The 15,158-nt window shown below is 38.7% G+C and overlaps 3 protein-coding genes across 11 annotated transcripts in view; 1 reads left to right on the forward strand and 2 right to left on the reverse strand.

Moving 5' to 3' along the window:
* The window catches only part of ss (aryl hydrocarbon receptor spineless), a 96,098-nt gene extending 93,050 nt beyond the window's left edge, over positions 1-3,048 (forward strand). For both annotated transcript variants that reach the window (XM_076540210.1, XM_076540211.1), the window contains exon 11: positions 32-3,048. The gene's annotated coding sequence lies outside the window, so the exon portion shown is untranslated. The remainder of the gene's footprint in view (positions 1-31) is intronic.
* LOC100883472 (uncharacterized) lies at positions 2,902-8,775 on the reverse strand. Of its 4 annotated transcripts, XM_076540213.1 has the most exons (12): positions 8,215-8,775; positions 7,928-8,116; positions 7,502-7,758; positions 7,129-7,300; positions 6,865-7,046; positions 6,561-6,791; positions 6,378-6,480; positions 5,488-5,559; positions 5,111-5,205; positions 4,868-5,024; positions 3,978-4,790; positions 2,902-3,868 (listed from the first exon to the last, which is right to left on the reverse strand). In XM_076540213.1, the coding sequence occupies exons 1-11, from the start codon at positions 8,300-8,302 to the stop codon at positions 4,003-4,005; spliced, it is 2,334 nt and encodes a 777-aa protein (XP_076396328.1). In that variant the 5' UTR covers positions 8,303-8,775; the 3' UTR covers positions 2,902-3,868; positions 3,978-4,002. The 4 variants fall into 4 exon arrangements, with proteins under 4 accessions (XP_076396328.1, XP_003703481.1, XP_076396329.1 ...); XM_003703433.3 differs by having other exon boundaries at positions 2,902-4,790; XM_076540214.1 differs by lacking the exon at positions 7,502-7,758 and having other exon boundaries at positions 2,902-4,790.
* Positions 8,776-10,307: 1,532 nt separating this feature from the next.
* Positions 10,308-15,158, reverse strand: part of LOC100882037 (disintegrin and metalloproteinase domain-containing protein 10) — a 120,314-nt gene continuing 115,463 nt past the window's right edge. For all 5 annotated transcript variants that reach the window (XM_076540209.1, XM_076540208.1, XM_076540207.1 and 2 more), the window contains 4 exons: positions 14,013-14,140; positions 13,259-13,373; positions 12,904-13,038; positions 10,308-11,810 (listed from right to left, as the gene is read on the reverse strand). In XM_076540209.1, coding sequence (XP_076396324.1) covers positions 11,154-11,810; positions 12,904-13,038; positions 13,259-13,373; positions 14,013-14,140 — 1,035 coding nt within the window. In that variant the 3' untranslated portion in view covers positions 10,308-11,153. The remainder of the gene's footprint in view (positions 11,811-12,903; positions 13,039-13,258; positions 13,374-14,012; positions 14,141-15,158) is intronic.

The raw sequence follows: 15,158 nt of genomic DNA on the forward strand, positions 1-15,158 counted from the left end.
ACCAGTTCTGTAAAAGTTAACGTGTTCGCAGGTATTTCACCGGGTCGCATCACAAAACGCGTGACTGTATCATACAGATAATACCGGTTAAGAGTATTCCCGTGTAACGTTGTAACGTTACAGTTAACGTTGCTACGACCTATGTATGTACGCTTGATTTACGTTAATTCGTCCGTACTGTTAAGTTTGCAACGAGAGTCTGTTGCTCGATGGCAGAAAATGATGGACTCTCGATTCGGCTGAACCTCAGTCTTGCCAATGTTTTGTTAATAAGTTTGTAATTTTTGTACTTAATTAATTTATATACGGCTATTTATGTACCGTGCGCGTGATCGACGTTTAGCAAAGCTAGACGAGCCTTCCATAATTTTAGACGTACTTTCATTTCGCGAACGTTTTTCTAATCGTCCGTTGTCCGAGAACGGAGAAGACTGCGCGAAGAATAGCCTCGAAGAAGATTGGAAACGGAAGTTCCGATTCACTTCCTGTAACATCGAAGTGTTACGGAGAAGACCAGAGTGATTTCAATGCTTCGAATCTCCAGGTAGAGATAAAAAAGAAAAATAGATAAACGTGAATTTATTTTGCGTATTATACATATCAGAATGAAAAGGAAGAGAACGATAATCGTTCCTCTTTCTATTGCAATCTTGATATAAATATATATATATATATACATAAAGAGATATATATGTATAGATAAAGATATATGTATATTGTATTATTTGCTGGTAGGAACGTTTCAAATCGTACGAATTTCTTCTCCCTTCGCGTCCTTTGAACCTTGATCTACAATTTATCTTGTACTTTACCTACTTCATGTCGTTATAGTGTTATACAATATACGAAACTATTTTGCTATGATTCTTTGTAAACATCCAGTCCGCTGATCGGCTTTTTGCGATAGAACGAAGTTCAAGACGCGTCGAGATTGGTTATTAACGTGATTCTTCGATGACGAATAATTGCAATACGGAAAAATTGGTATCTGGTCGATAACCGATAGTACAAATGAAAAAATAAACTCGACGAAACCTATACATATCAATCAGCTCAATTAAATTTGTGATCTGTTTGTTATTAAGTTGTAAATTTAAATTGAAGTCACAGGAAGTGGAGACGATGTTAATAACGAGTCTCGAAGCTGACACTGTAAATTCACATCTTCGATCGTAACAGCTTGAAACTACGTTTCTTTGCAATATCGTATGAAGATCTACTATTCTAAGTAATTGAGTCTAGTCCATACATCAAGCGAATTAATGATACCTATACTGCTTAAATTGTAACAGTATTCTCACTAGTGGTGTTCTCACCCTCGCCGACAATCTATAAACTAAGCTCGAACAACCCTTAAACATCCCTCTTAGATTTATTTTTGCAACAGTGGAATATTTTAAATATCAAGGGTCCATATTCGATTGATTTTAAATTCTGCAACAGTGGGGCAATCACGACGCCAACAAATAACGCAATGGTGCTTTCGTTACACTTACCTAGATTTAACTCGATGTTTGAAATGAAATGACACGGCTAAATAGAACGATATCTGAATTAGTTTAGGGGTTGACCCTCTCGGATCCTCTGATCATACCAGTGAGAATATTACGACAGTTTAAGCGTTCGTGTATATTTACTGTATATTTAAAAAGTAAGGTATCTTCTAACGAGCATAGGTAAGATTAGTCGATATAGATAATTCCCTCTAGCTATCTACATAGATCAAAATACCGTACCTTAATTTTATAGCAACCAGTATCTGCAGACAACATGCAATTCAATCGTGACCCATATCTCGATATTGGATCGTTGTTTGAACGTTTTATCATCGACTATTTCCTATTTTTTACATCGAACACAACGAGCGTTTTATTATAATTAAAGAAATAATATCACCGAGTGCCTGCTTCGATCGGGAGAACGTATCGAACCAGCTAGACCAATATTTCTTCATTTCTAACTATAAATATTGTCGTGCATATCGAGAAGAATGAAATAAAATTTAAGATACTTATCAATATTCGATCCATTCTTATGATATTTAATTGAAACAAACTTTACAGGATTCTTCGGAGTTATAAATATTTGTAAATAAATTATTTGATTATCATTTCACACGTATACATCATCTTGCAAAATGGAAAACAACATTTATAACAGACTTCGGAATACTTTATTAGATTCGATTTCCTTTTCCTTTTTACATCCAGTTTGATATGTGGAGCGTTTTCGCAGAATATTCTGCCTTCTTTATTCAAATTTTTCAGCACAGAATAAGAGAAACGAAGAAAAAAGAATGTTTATACAAAGAAAATTTCGCTGTAAATTACAACGTTACATATCTATCGTTCAAATTTAAGATACTCCTCGTTCACAAATTTACATTACACTTTTTTTTCCACTCGAAAGACGTTGCTCAAAGAGACAAAATTTCCGAGACATTGCGCAGATATCTGTATTCCACCGAATCATTTTTTATTATTTTCTAAATGAAACGTGTTGCATTCTGTTCTGCAGATGTTCTTTTTTTTTATACATATATATAATATATACATATATCGAAAAAATGTATTGAAGTGAAACACGATATCATGCCAAACAAAAACTTTGACTCTTTCCTCGATCCACTCTACATCCACTTTAATCTCCGATAATATTCTATATAGAATCTAATTACTTATAACACTACTACTAAAAAAAAGCTAAGCTCTACGAAATGAAATTTTAAAACTGTATCAAATGTTTATATGAAATAAATTATAATAATGCAATAGAACGGACGTTCTCTATTGTCTTCTGTACACGTAGTGATGTAACGCAAATCGTTCATCCAAATGGGAACACAGAAAATAATTATACCCAAGGTGAAGAATACTTCGTTCCACCATCGTTTCTGGTATATTTCTTTTCAATATTTTTATTTATTTCATTTAAAAATGACTCGTTACACTTATCATAGCAATGTGTTTGTAAGGCCCGTACTTACAATACATTAAAATTATCGGTCGTTTTATTCTCTTTTTGTTTCAAACGTATGTCGAACGTATATCAATACACGGTTAAACTGAACCAATTATACAAATACTCGGAATTGTTTGCGTGTCGGTGTGTGCTTGTATTTTTTGGTGTGTCGCGATTTTAGGGTTTGTAACAGTTTCGTATCTTCTCGTTTGTACTGTAGTGAACATCGACCGGGATACAAGAAAACGACGGATTGAGAAACAAGGAAAAACCAAACTGTCACGGTTCCTAAACGCGTTTCGATCACGGGCAATCCTCGGATCAAAGTTATGAAAATTCATTTGTACCTGATCAGTTCTCTTACACGAGCGTTTCGACGATTTAACAACGGTTCGGTGTATCTTTACTTTTTCTTTGTGGAAAGTTAATCGACATTCGACACAGTTCTTTCTCTCCCTCTCTCTGTCACTCGCGCACACATTCTTCCTCTCTCACAGACGGATATTTGAATTATTCTATCGCGATCGTTCGAAATGCATGCTAACAATCGTTCGTATAAAACAGATACATCGTTATTCGATTAATGCCATCGGGAAAGTAAAAACGGAAACGGAAAGGAAAGAAGATTAGCTACACAGAAATAATTCTAGATAAAAAAAAAATCTTGACTCGATTGATTGGAAATTAATTACAAACGATCCGTGGACCACTATACAGTTAACGATAATCCGTTATATATACATAATATGTGTATATATATACATATACTTCGAATAAACGCTAATTGGAAAGAAACGAGACCTGTATCGCTAAAGGGTCGCACGATGGAGAATTTCAAAAATGGACGATCACAATGAAAACCTGCGCTTCCGGTAATGTTTCTTTTTCACTTTTTCTCTGTATATTTCTATAAAGAACAAAATGTATATAGTATTTCGTTTCTTCACACTCATTCCGCGTACGAACAATTTGAAAAGTGACTTAATTAATGAATATATATATTATGTATATACAACCTTGGCTAGAAGTTTGGTTCAGGGTTCAATTCCTGTACCGATGATGCGTCGACGATTTCTTACCGTCCCGGTGATTCGACTGCCTTGATCTTGATCGTGACTTTCTATGATCCCTAGATCTAGATCGAGTCCTCCTCTTGCTCCTGGAAACGTAAGACCGCGAACGTTTTCGTCCCTTCGATCGTGAACGTGATCTGTCTCTGCCTCTGGATCGCGATCGCGTCCTCCGTTTGTCTCTAACACGGGATTTACTTCTCCTAGTTGAATAGGAACGACTTCTTCTTCTGCTTCTCGAATGAGAACGGGACTTCCTCTTTCCCCTGGAACGGGATCGTGACCATTTCCTGGTCGCAGTGCTCGATCTAGATCTGCGACAACTTCTCGAGCGAGATCTGCGCCGTTTACGGTTTCTAGATCTCGATCTATGCTTCTTCGTGGACCTATAATTGCTCGAAGACCTTGAACGATATTCTTTACGTGACTTTATCGATCTAGACCTTGATTTGCGTTTCCGGCCACGTTCCGACGAACGGGACCGTGATTTTCTGCTTCTCGATTTACTTCTACTCTTCGACTTCCTCTTTCGATATTCACGATCACTTCGAGCTTTACTCGACCTTTTCTTCTTCGACGAGTTACGACTCGAGTCAGAGCTCGTCGACTCGGACGAGCTAGATTCGGAATCGGCTGACCCTGATGGAGTATTGGTCTTTGCCGTATCAGGCGGCGCTATTTGTTGCTGTGGACTTTGTCCGCCGCTCGATAAAGTTTCAGACGCTTCTCTTTGATTATTTACCGTTTCTTTTTCATCAACTAAAGGTAGTGATGTTACGGAGTTACGCTTAATGATGCAATTTTACCAATTAGTTTTATTATATTTCGAAACATACCTGTATCCTTGCAGCTTGTATTACCAGTATGATTTTCCTGTTGTTTATTATACTGCTCCTCGTAACGTTGCTCTTCCCTCTCATCCTCCTCGGCCAGACGCGCCTCGATTTCCTCCTCCGTCTTTTTGAACGCTTGTTGACGCCGCTTCACCGTTTCCTATAATTAGTGTTTAAACATTATTGGTGTCCTTTGTTATACAATCCCAAATTTATACCTTTCATCGATAAGAAAGAGATACATACTATCAGCTCATCGTCGCTGTCGTTGTTCTGAGCCTGGACGTGTTCACTCTGCTCCTCCTCAGACTCGCTGTTGCTGTCGCCATAGATGCCCAGACCTACACGAAACGACTAGTTTATTATACGTATTACGGGTTCCGGCGTTCTTGTTTTTCATCAAAGTAAGGAGACGTACGCTCGACCACTAAACAGACTGCCGCTACGATTGAAAAATGTCCTGAAAGACATTCTTCGTTTCACGAGAACTTATTAAGCGAGCATGGCTACAGAGAGCGAGCGGTACAAAATGCACACGGACGCATTTTACAAGTGACTGCATGTACATGACCGGTTCCTAGGATGACCGTGCGTTGAAGATTATAAAGGCGTTAGTGACTTACCAAGCTTACGAGTGATCTGAGCAAGAGGGGCCATGTTGTTGAGGGATGCGACGGGGGTCTCTCCTGCAGGGACTTACAATACACACGCATTTAGTACCCAATGGCTAAAAGCTATCGTCAGGATACCCCCCAAAATTAAATGGTACTGATCATCGATACACATAAGGAGAGTCGATCCTGCTTTCAATCCTCATAAACCACCTTAATCGTCTATGAATCCATATAGATTACAATCAACTGAAACTGCTTTAGTCTAGATGTTAGTAGTAGAAAAAAACACATTAGCAATTAATTTATATCTTCATTGTCAATGAAGAATTGACGTAACTGTATAAGAATCACAGGCATGACATGTTTCTATACCTACGATATACGTGTCGATAATGAAAGAAAAACTAGAGAAATGAGATTGAATAGAATCTGAAGACAATTGAGAGAAATTTGCAGCTCTAATGGACGAAATTGGAGCGAAAGTATTCTCAAATTTTTATTGCCTCAGTTACATCGAGTCTTATCGATATAACTTCATTGAACTTCAATTTATCGTTTCACGCGATGCTACACCACATTTTTGAAAATTTCTTACTGTCACGAAACGATTGGGCGATAAGTAATTCTATGTAAAAAACAACAAAATAGAGAAAAGTATTACTTATAGTATGTGTATGTAAGTCCTGAAAAAATAAAGTAGGATATCCTGAAAATCATCGAATAAGTAACTCTATAAATTGAGTAATCTCTGTTTAATATTTAAAAGCTTATATTACACAAATGGGCAAATAAAATTCACCGCAACACTGCACGAGACTCATGTGAATCAGATTCTGTGCACTGGTGAGCGAAAGTATGAAATATCAATTTGTTAGTTGTATCGTGTGTATCTGGGGTACCTTTGGCACGTGCGCGGCTCCAAACCTCTCTGCATATAGAACCAATTTCTTCGTTCGTTACCTCCAGAAGAATTTCTGTGAGCGATCTCCGCACCTTCAACATCTGGTGGACAACGTTTCCTGATACAGTCGCTCAAAACCAAAAAGATTACCAAATAAGCTACACATCTCGACAATACTCACCACATCTTGCAGCATCTCCTCTCTCGTTCGCTTCGGAACAGGCACAGTCGCGTTGGAAGTGGTTGGACTTCTGTCTGTGTGCGTGTGAGCATCCGGTGAATCTGCATCTCGAAATCGCGATTTCCGTGGTCGGAGGAGAATATCTGGAGTTCGTTCGAAATTTTTCTCCGAGACCTGACTACGTACTGTCTCGTCGACATCCTGCTCTGTTTCCTTTTCGGAATCAGAGTCCTGTATATAAAGCATCAAAGGTATTACGGAAATATGTTATGGTAGACTGTTCGAGGTACGTTCAGACACCTACGAATTTGCTCTTAGAAGGATTTAAAACTGCCCGAGCCTCGTCTTCGGCTTGCTTTCGAGCTTCCAACTCCTGTTTCCTTAGAACTTCCTGTCTTTCCCTTTCCACAGCTTTTTGTTTTTCTTTCTCCATCTTTTCTAAACCTTCCCTAATCCAAGCTGGTAATTGCCTACGTTTCGCCGCGTCTAAAATAAAAGTATTCTTGTCTCGTGAAGATTTTGATCATGACTGTGAGGAGTGGGTGTTAATAAATGATCTGGGATTAACCTATAGTGGTAGTTGTATCTTCTTCAGGGGTTTTTTCCCTGTCTTCTCGACACCGTACGGCGTCTATAGGTCTCATGTGTGGCGTTCTGTTTGTATGCCTAACTCCTTTCATGAAAGGGGGTGGCTGAGGAGGTATTGCAGTAGGTGGTTCTCCAGACCAATAACTAGACACCTAAATATGAAACGCTCATTATCTGTAACTTCAAATCCGAGCGCCTTCTAGCTTAATATTTATGTGGAAAAATAATAATGAAGTGACGGATTTAAGGTCGCTCGAAATACAATTTTGATTACTCTTTTTTACTAAGCCTAAACAAATTACGAGGTACAGGAATTGGAGAGGTCTATATTATATTAGAAATACAATTTTAACCTGACTATAAGGTTGTGTTGGAGGTACTGAATTATAAGAATACAACGATGGTGCTGTTGGAGGTGGCACGCTAAATTCTGATGTTGTAGATATAGTTGGAGCAGGTGGAATAACAGGTACAGTAGGAATTCCCATAGGTTTCCCATCAGAACCTATAGAAACACCAGGGGGAGGTACACCAGTCCATTCCCAAGTACCTGCACCAGAACCTGAGGTATTCCAATGGCCCCACTGATTCCACTGACTCCAAGCCTCAGCTGACATTAAAGAATACGTATTAAAAAGAAGTTTCATAAATATATATTATACATACGAGATGCATATTAGGAGTTAGATATTTTCTGCAAAATTTCAAATATCATAAGACATTAAGATACTCCTTATAATCACATGATCATGCTACATTATTAAATATCTTTTTGTTACCTGATCCACTAATTGTAGGTGCAGGCGGTGCTGGTGGTACATCATCTTCTTTCGTGTCCATATCCATAGGAGCTTCTCCACTTCCATCAGTCCCGGTACACACTGGATTAATATTAGGCGGAGGTGGTGCTGGTGGCACTACAGTTTCTTTCATTTTGATCCACTGCTGAGCTAATGCTGCCCAATCAACTGAATAGCGACGAATAGTTTTGTATGATGATTAAATATTGTATAACAATGGTAAGAAATGAATCGCATATATACCGCATACTTCTTACACCATTTACCTTGATCGTTACTCATATTTTGGTAAGCGGAAGGATTTAAAGCCCACTGGGTTGGGTAATCTTTTCCCTCAAACATATCTCCACTCATTTTTATCTACTAATGCCCCAGAGGAAAGCAATAACTATAAATTAACGCACTTTAACCTTGTGTGTGCGTGTAACTCAGTCATTGGTTAGCAATGCGAACTTAAACTACTGCTGAGTATAATGTATCGACTACATAATAGAATAAATACTTTGATTTCTTTACTGTTCATAACTTTCACAGCACCGATCAATGTTTTAATACACTTCGAGGCGCCCTATTGCAATGTATGTTGCTATATCTAATGTACACGATTACGGGCACGACTCGCGGAAGTTCATCGCGTTCGGAGCAGTGATTCAGATTACGTATTAGCGTAATTGATTCACATTTAACCGATAGAATATTACATTTTCTACGTACTTCCTCCTTATTTTACGTCTCAAACAATCACTAAACTACTTTACCGGAAAATATTTCATCTCCGCCAACGTTAGCCGCGAGGTGTCACAAATCACATTAAGGTCAATTTCCATCGAAACAAGAGTACAAGTACCGCCACCACACGGTGTGTAGCTACATGTAAACGAAAACGATAAAAAATTAAAAGCAAGTTAGGTTTATTAGTTCCTTTCGTGTACAGTTCAGGGCGAAAGTTCGAAAAAGCGGCAGGGTCCGATGTTAACTAAATTTTGGAAATGAACTCTTTTGCGCAAGAAGATATCTGGGAGAATGGTTGTTGGCGACTCGAAAGAAAATTCTTTGCCAACTTTATGTCATTCTCTATATCATCGAGATGCAGTATAGTTTGAATTGGACTGAATACATAATCCGCATTTGCGTATATCCGTTGGGGTGAGGAAGGATTTTGGCGCTCTTTTCGGCAGTGCCCGATTTAGAATAGTCTGTCCCTGTCTACGTAATCCGCATCTTGGAATCGATGGAATATATTGCAAGCGGTATAAAATCAATATTAATGAATATATGATAAATATATAGCCTATTAATTTATAAAATCGATATTAATTTATTGCGAAATGATACATGTAGCGCTATCTAGCGGTAGAATACAGGAACTAATGAAAGTGCAGTTTCAAAAGAGTGTAGTTCACCCTGTTCGCCGGAGAGATGACGCCACTTAGTCAATTTTCCAAAAAAGGCAATAATTATCGATATTTAGCCATTAATACGCTATTAATTTAATATAAGTCAGCATAAAATAAAATAAAAATAAGATAAAAGTAATTATAACATATAGTTTGTGAGCAATAAAATTTATTTCTTCGTAATGAATCGATACGGCGTTTCATTTTAGTACACAGCGTTTAGTCATTAAGAATACTATACCGTTTAGTGATAAAAACGAGGCCTTCTGCAATGTTATTTTATTATCTCTTTACACATTAATGTATAACATTACAAATTCTACTTTTGTAATCAATGCACTTACAATTTATAACTTTTCACTTTATTTTGTATTCCAGAATACAAGTTTTTTGCAATTTGAATTTGTTACTTTTCTAATACATATTCAAACTTTGTTTCTCGGTACAATAATTCTATGTTATCTTTATTTAAAATAATTATGTATACATGTAATCGATAAAATATCTTTTTAGGGTTGGACATTTTCAACTTCACCAGCAGTAGGACAATAAGAAAATCCTGTCGATAATGCTGAGATTTACCACATCTGACTGGTTGGTAAGGTTGGTTATTATTGTTCGCATTTCATTATCCAAAATTTCGTTTTATTACATTTTCGGATATATTACATTTTCTAAATCAATTGATATATAAACTTACCTTTCGTTATTACACATTCATTTATAAGAAGATACAACAGCGATTTGTATTTAACTTTCTCGATCATACAAGCATTGCAACATGGCGAAAACAATGAACAAAATTTAATGTAAAATACTCCTGAAACAAATCGTAGAATCTGAATGCAACCAACATCATCGTATAACAAATATTTCAACGTATTTTCTTAACACAGCAATTAATCATCATTTGAATTAATCTTAAACGAAGAAGGGAGGTTAGGGTGAAACACATCAGTTGGTTGGATGGTAGTAAACGAATGATAACGTGTGTTTTATTTTACAATAACAGTAGATCGTTTATATACACGTCTACGATTTCAGCGTTGGACGATAATTTTCGTTTTCGTCTACTTTTGGTCCGCTTCTACGCGAAGAGCTGTTTGAACTACACAAATTACAAGAATCCATTCCAATTACGCAAACTTCCGGCCCTACGCGAACTTCTCATCCTTATTCTAGAAACTAATCTACCACGATATCGGTACGAGACTCTGTACAATATTTACATACGGATTTCTCCTCAAACTTGTCCGTTTTATCTCATAAGCTATACCGTGGAGCTTCTCGAGTGTTCAAATCAAAGTTTAAGCTTTTGTCGGGTGTCACTCTGTTTTCTTTATATTACTTCAATTATCTTTTATTCAAACTTAAAGAACTTTTCACGGTTGATTCAAGCCCATATGCGTTCTATAATGGTGTTAACTTTAGTTTGTAGGTTGGAGATTGGTGAAACAATTAGTGTTTATTTTAAGCAAGCTTTTAAAGGATCCTTGAATTTTGAATTTTGAACTTTGAGTTTCGAAAATCTTAAAATTCTAAGAGTATTGGGGTGTCGTAAGCTTCTGCCAGTTAATAGGAGTGCCTAGATTACATTTGGAAAGCCTCCCTCTACATTCTTTAAAGAGCCTACATAGTTTTCGATTCTGAATTCTTAGATCTCTCAAGTGTCCTTTTAGGCCGTCTCCCTAATTGCCCTAGGTCCTCCTGCATTAACTCAAAGAAGCCTACGCATCTTCCAAAAAAATATGACTTCAAAACTTTGAAAAATGTCCCAGCATTGTCCACAACAAAGATTTCCTCCCAAACTAACTGTCATCTAGCAGCACAGTCAAATCGGACGTCTGAATCCTCGTTTCTAAAATATCACCAGGAGTGTCCGGAGTGTCAGGTACCACCAAAGGCTCCGTTTGATATCTGTCCCCCTTTCTGCGCGGATTTACGACCGTCTTCGACGTCTTGCACAGTTTATCAACCTGCACACTTTTCTTCCAAGTCTGTGCACTCGTCGATTTATCGTTGTCCAATTTTCTTCGCCCCGTGGTGGAACTCGAACCACGATCACCGACCCACGGCAAGGAAAATCGTCTCCAGTTCGTTTCTTTCCTCGAGACTAGGCTCGTTTCGACTTTTTGCTTCGAGGCATCCTCGTGCTTCGTTTGCTCGTTGTTTTTGTACAGCTTTTCGCCTTCGTTCGACTGCTTCTCGGAGGGGACGCCAGAATCGTTGACCATCAGCCGAGATATTCGGGAAAACAACGAGTCTCGCGAGTAGCCCTCCTTCTTTCGTCTGGGAGACGCGATACTCTTCATCGTCTCGAGCAGTCTTCTTTTCAGACGCGAAATGTCCATGGACCGTAGTTTCCGCACGGACTCCTTCGACTCCTCGTTGGTTGCTTTTGGCTGACTCTCCATCGTGATCTTCGAGCGATTGCGTCGTTTCTTCACCAGACGCACTACGAACATCTGCAACAGATAAATTTAATTAAACAACTGGAAATGATCTGAAGGGTGTTGTTGGGGAAATCATTTTCACTTGTTTAGTATTTTAGTTGTTTTGCAAGAAACGTCTCGTCTTAACAGCGTTTCCTCGAGGAAAAGTTTTATGGTTACATTATCTTCCGTGCAGCTACCAGGGGGATACGGTTTATAATATAATTTCTGGCAGCGTCGTGTTACTGTCACCACTCTAATCCTATCTCCGGATGAATTTCCGGCTGCTTTGGCCAACTTCCGTGCTGCAACGCCGCCAACTTGCGTGGAATCGAATTTACAATATATCTCGCGCGACACCATCCTGCACTTAATTGCAATTCCCTAATACGATTGCATCTTAGCGGGAATAGACGCGATTAGATGAATCGGTATTTTTTAAAACCTACCTTGTACCTTTATTCGGTTCGTACTCGCGTATCAATTTGCAAATTTATCAGTAATCCGATTGTAAGATAAATTACATTGATGCAAGTATTTGCATATTCCAATATTCATATTACGAAAACGAATTCCCCGATAAAAATAGCGGAGCCAGTTCGCATCGAATTTAAACCGATCCGTGGACAAATACAATAGGTCCGCAAAATATTTCGAGGTATTTAACAACGGGACAAAAAGTCGTGTGCTCTAATGGAGTATTTTTTCGCGCGATGTTTGCAACACTTCTTTTTTTTGCGCCGACAGCCGAAACACGCGATTGTTACCGGCGTGTCTTTTATGCGTTTGCACAATTTTTAATTGACAAGTCAGGTAATTGGGTTTACATGGATATTCGATACGTCAACGGTATTTTTTGCGCCGACCGTTCCAACTACATCCGATGTACAATACAAAAGGTGCTTTCGATCCGTCAGAAATGTTTCAAACGCAGGCGAAAAACCTATTTGTTTTGTTGCGAAAACGGCGTGGCTCTATTTTGAGAGATGTTTACTTAAAAAGTTTGTCTACAAACTGTTCAAAACAATTCCGGAAACGGGGTCAGGCTTTAAATACTTTTTATGTACGGAACAGAAGTTTGAATCGTGTTTCGAGGAGCTTTTATATTCGTGACATTTTCACTTACCAGAGTTAGGAGTAACATGAAAACGATGAAGGCGAGGATGTACCAGCGATCGACCAACCACCGCTGAAAGCTTGCTAAGCTCGCATCCGATAGAAGAAGCCGTCTCAAAGTTGCCAAAGGCCCACTGGGATCCACCTGAAGTTATTCCTCTCTTTTAATCATCCTTTTATAGACTCAAAATCTGATATCAGATTTACTGCATCATTAGCTCATTTTTCAAATGCAAGATAAACAGGATAAGTCAGAAACGATACGGCGTTTGATAAATAAAGAATACAATGGGGACGTCGGTGGAATATCAAATTCGTATCGCGTCGCCAACGCGAATTTCAGTGCTCGGATATTAGAATATTACCTCTCGACATCTCTGGAAGACGTCGCAATAGCCATTGTAATCGTTGCACGGCGTGCCTGGTTTCGACAGCATGTCAGGAATATCGTAGGGCGCTGAATTCCATGCGAACGATGATCTGCAAACAGACGCGTTTCCAATGATGTTTGGTTTATTCGAACCGTCCCTGAATTCGAGATAACAATTTCGTGTTCTCGGCACTTTACAATTTAACCCGAACGCGTTAGGTTAGAGGATCAGGCCACTTATTCGCATTACAAGCGAATAATGTGCTTCATATTTTGACAAATGTCCGCGCGCAGTTTTCAAGTGGAGAGATGGATTTTAGGTCGATGATATGATCCGAAAGAGCTTTTAGCGTAATAGAGCTTAATGAAAACGAATATTGTACGAATTCGTGAAAAATTGAGAAATGTCAGTACCGCGGAACGAAGCGACATTTGCAGTCGAATACTTTATTCATTTCATCATCTGCAGTCTGCTGACGTGTCTATTTTTACGATTTCTGTTAATATTACAGTTCAAAGTCTCGATTCACAATGTGTGAATTATAGATCGTTCGAATTATCGACATCTCTACACCTTGACTCTTTGTATTATTGACTATGCTCTACTTATCGAACTGTTGGCAAGTTTGGAAGATCTATTATTCTTTTCGTTTACGAATCGATGAATTTTGGGTATGTTTCGAATAACTACTGTCTTTTGGAGGATTTCCTCGGAAATCGCGATCGGAAAGCATATGATCGTTTCTCACAGGCAAGGTTGATCCTCTCCTGGTAATTTACAACACAGCTCGCAGCTTTTGGTGGGAGGATCTTCGGGCCCAGCGATGCACTGACAGGATTCCAAGCCGTAAGCCAGGCAAATGCTGCCGGTGCATTCCTGCAAGCAATGCGAAAGCTGATAAAGTGTCAGCCAACGTGTGTAAACCTCTAAATACCAGGTAATTTCCAGCATCATCAAAGATATCCTTGCACGAATGTGCAAACATTCTTGAATTAAGCGAAATTTATTTTAATGTTAAACAGGAATGTTAACCCCTTCAAATGTGACAAACCTTGAACATTCTTCAACTTGAAAGTTAGCTCCAACTATAAGTTGCATTATCAAGGATCCCTGAATATAAAAGGCTCACATTTTAATTTTCTTTGTTCGTTTTAATGTTATAGCCCTTTATAGTCAGTCTTGACTGTTAAATAAATGGCATAGGAAGGGGTTAATATTTAAATGTTAAACTTCCTCGGTCTTAGTAAATTTTCTTCGCAACTTTCAAAACAAATCAGCATCTGTGGGGCAGGAAGCAACGATCCAGCAAATGACGTTCTGGAGCGTCCACGATTGTGTGGCGACGCGTTAAGAACACGACGTCGTTGTTTGATAGTTGGCCGACGGCGCGGAAACGGAAGCAAATTGCGAACGGCATCTGACTGCCCCGTCTCGACCCCACCTTTCGTGTTATTGTACTTGCAGATTAGAAAGCCACTATTTCGGGAGTATCGATTCCTGGCCAGTGGTGCATAACAGAGTCGAACTGTTGCGCGTGTGTGGTTGAAACGCGTTTTCCGCTCGGCCGACCGTAATCGAATGTTTCTACTTGCAAGTGGAAGGAGATAACCTTGCTTGCCAATCCGTTTCCTTTGTCGGTCATCTTTTGTTTCGAAGGTGCAAATGTTCCTTTTTTTAGCGTTTCAATATACTAATAATTTCTGTTAAACGTTTGTTTATCAAGGTATTTCACATAACAGTTAGTCTTCCCGATTCTCGTATCACGTTTGACGATAATTTACGGCTCTGCCGCGAAACTGGTTACTTATTCATTGCAGTCTGCTTATCGCTCCTGCGATCCTGGCGGAAGCCATAATGGAGCATACGCGTGAAACCCTGTTACCCTTTTGAAATG

Source organism: Megachile rotundata, chromosome 15, assembly GCF_050947335.1.
Source record: "Megachile rotundata isolate GNS110a chromosome 15, iyMegRotu1, whole genome shotgun sequence".
Taxonomy (NCBI): domain Eukaryota; kingdom Metazoa; phylum Arthropoda; class Insecta; order Hymenoptera; family Megachilidae; genus Megachile; species Megachile rotundata.

What these genes read in the sequence shown, in the direction of transcription:
- LOC100883472 (XM_076540213.1), bottom strand. Translation starts at nt 8,302, where the DNA reads ATGAGTGGAGATATGTTTGAGGGAAAAGATTACCCAACCCAGTGGGCT. An exon ending in AAATATGAGTAACGATCAAG is followed by an intron (nt 8,117 to 8,214) that starts GTAAATGGTGTA and finishes GTCGCTATTCAG; the next exon opens with TTGATTGGGCAGCATTAGCT. An exon ending in ACAGCGACGATGAGCTGATA is followed by an intron (nt 5,025 to 5,110) that starts GTATGTATCTCT and finishes CACTAATTATAG; the next exon opens with GAAACGGTGAAGCGGCGTCA.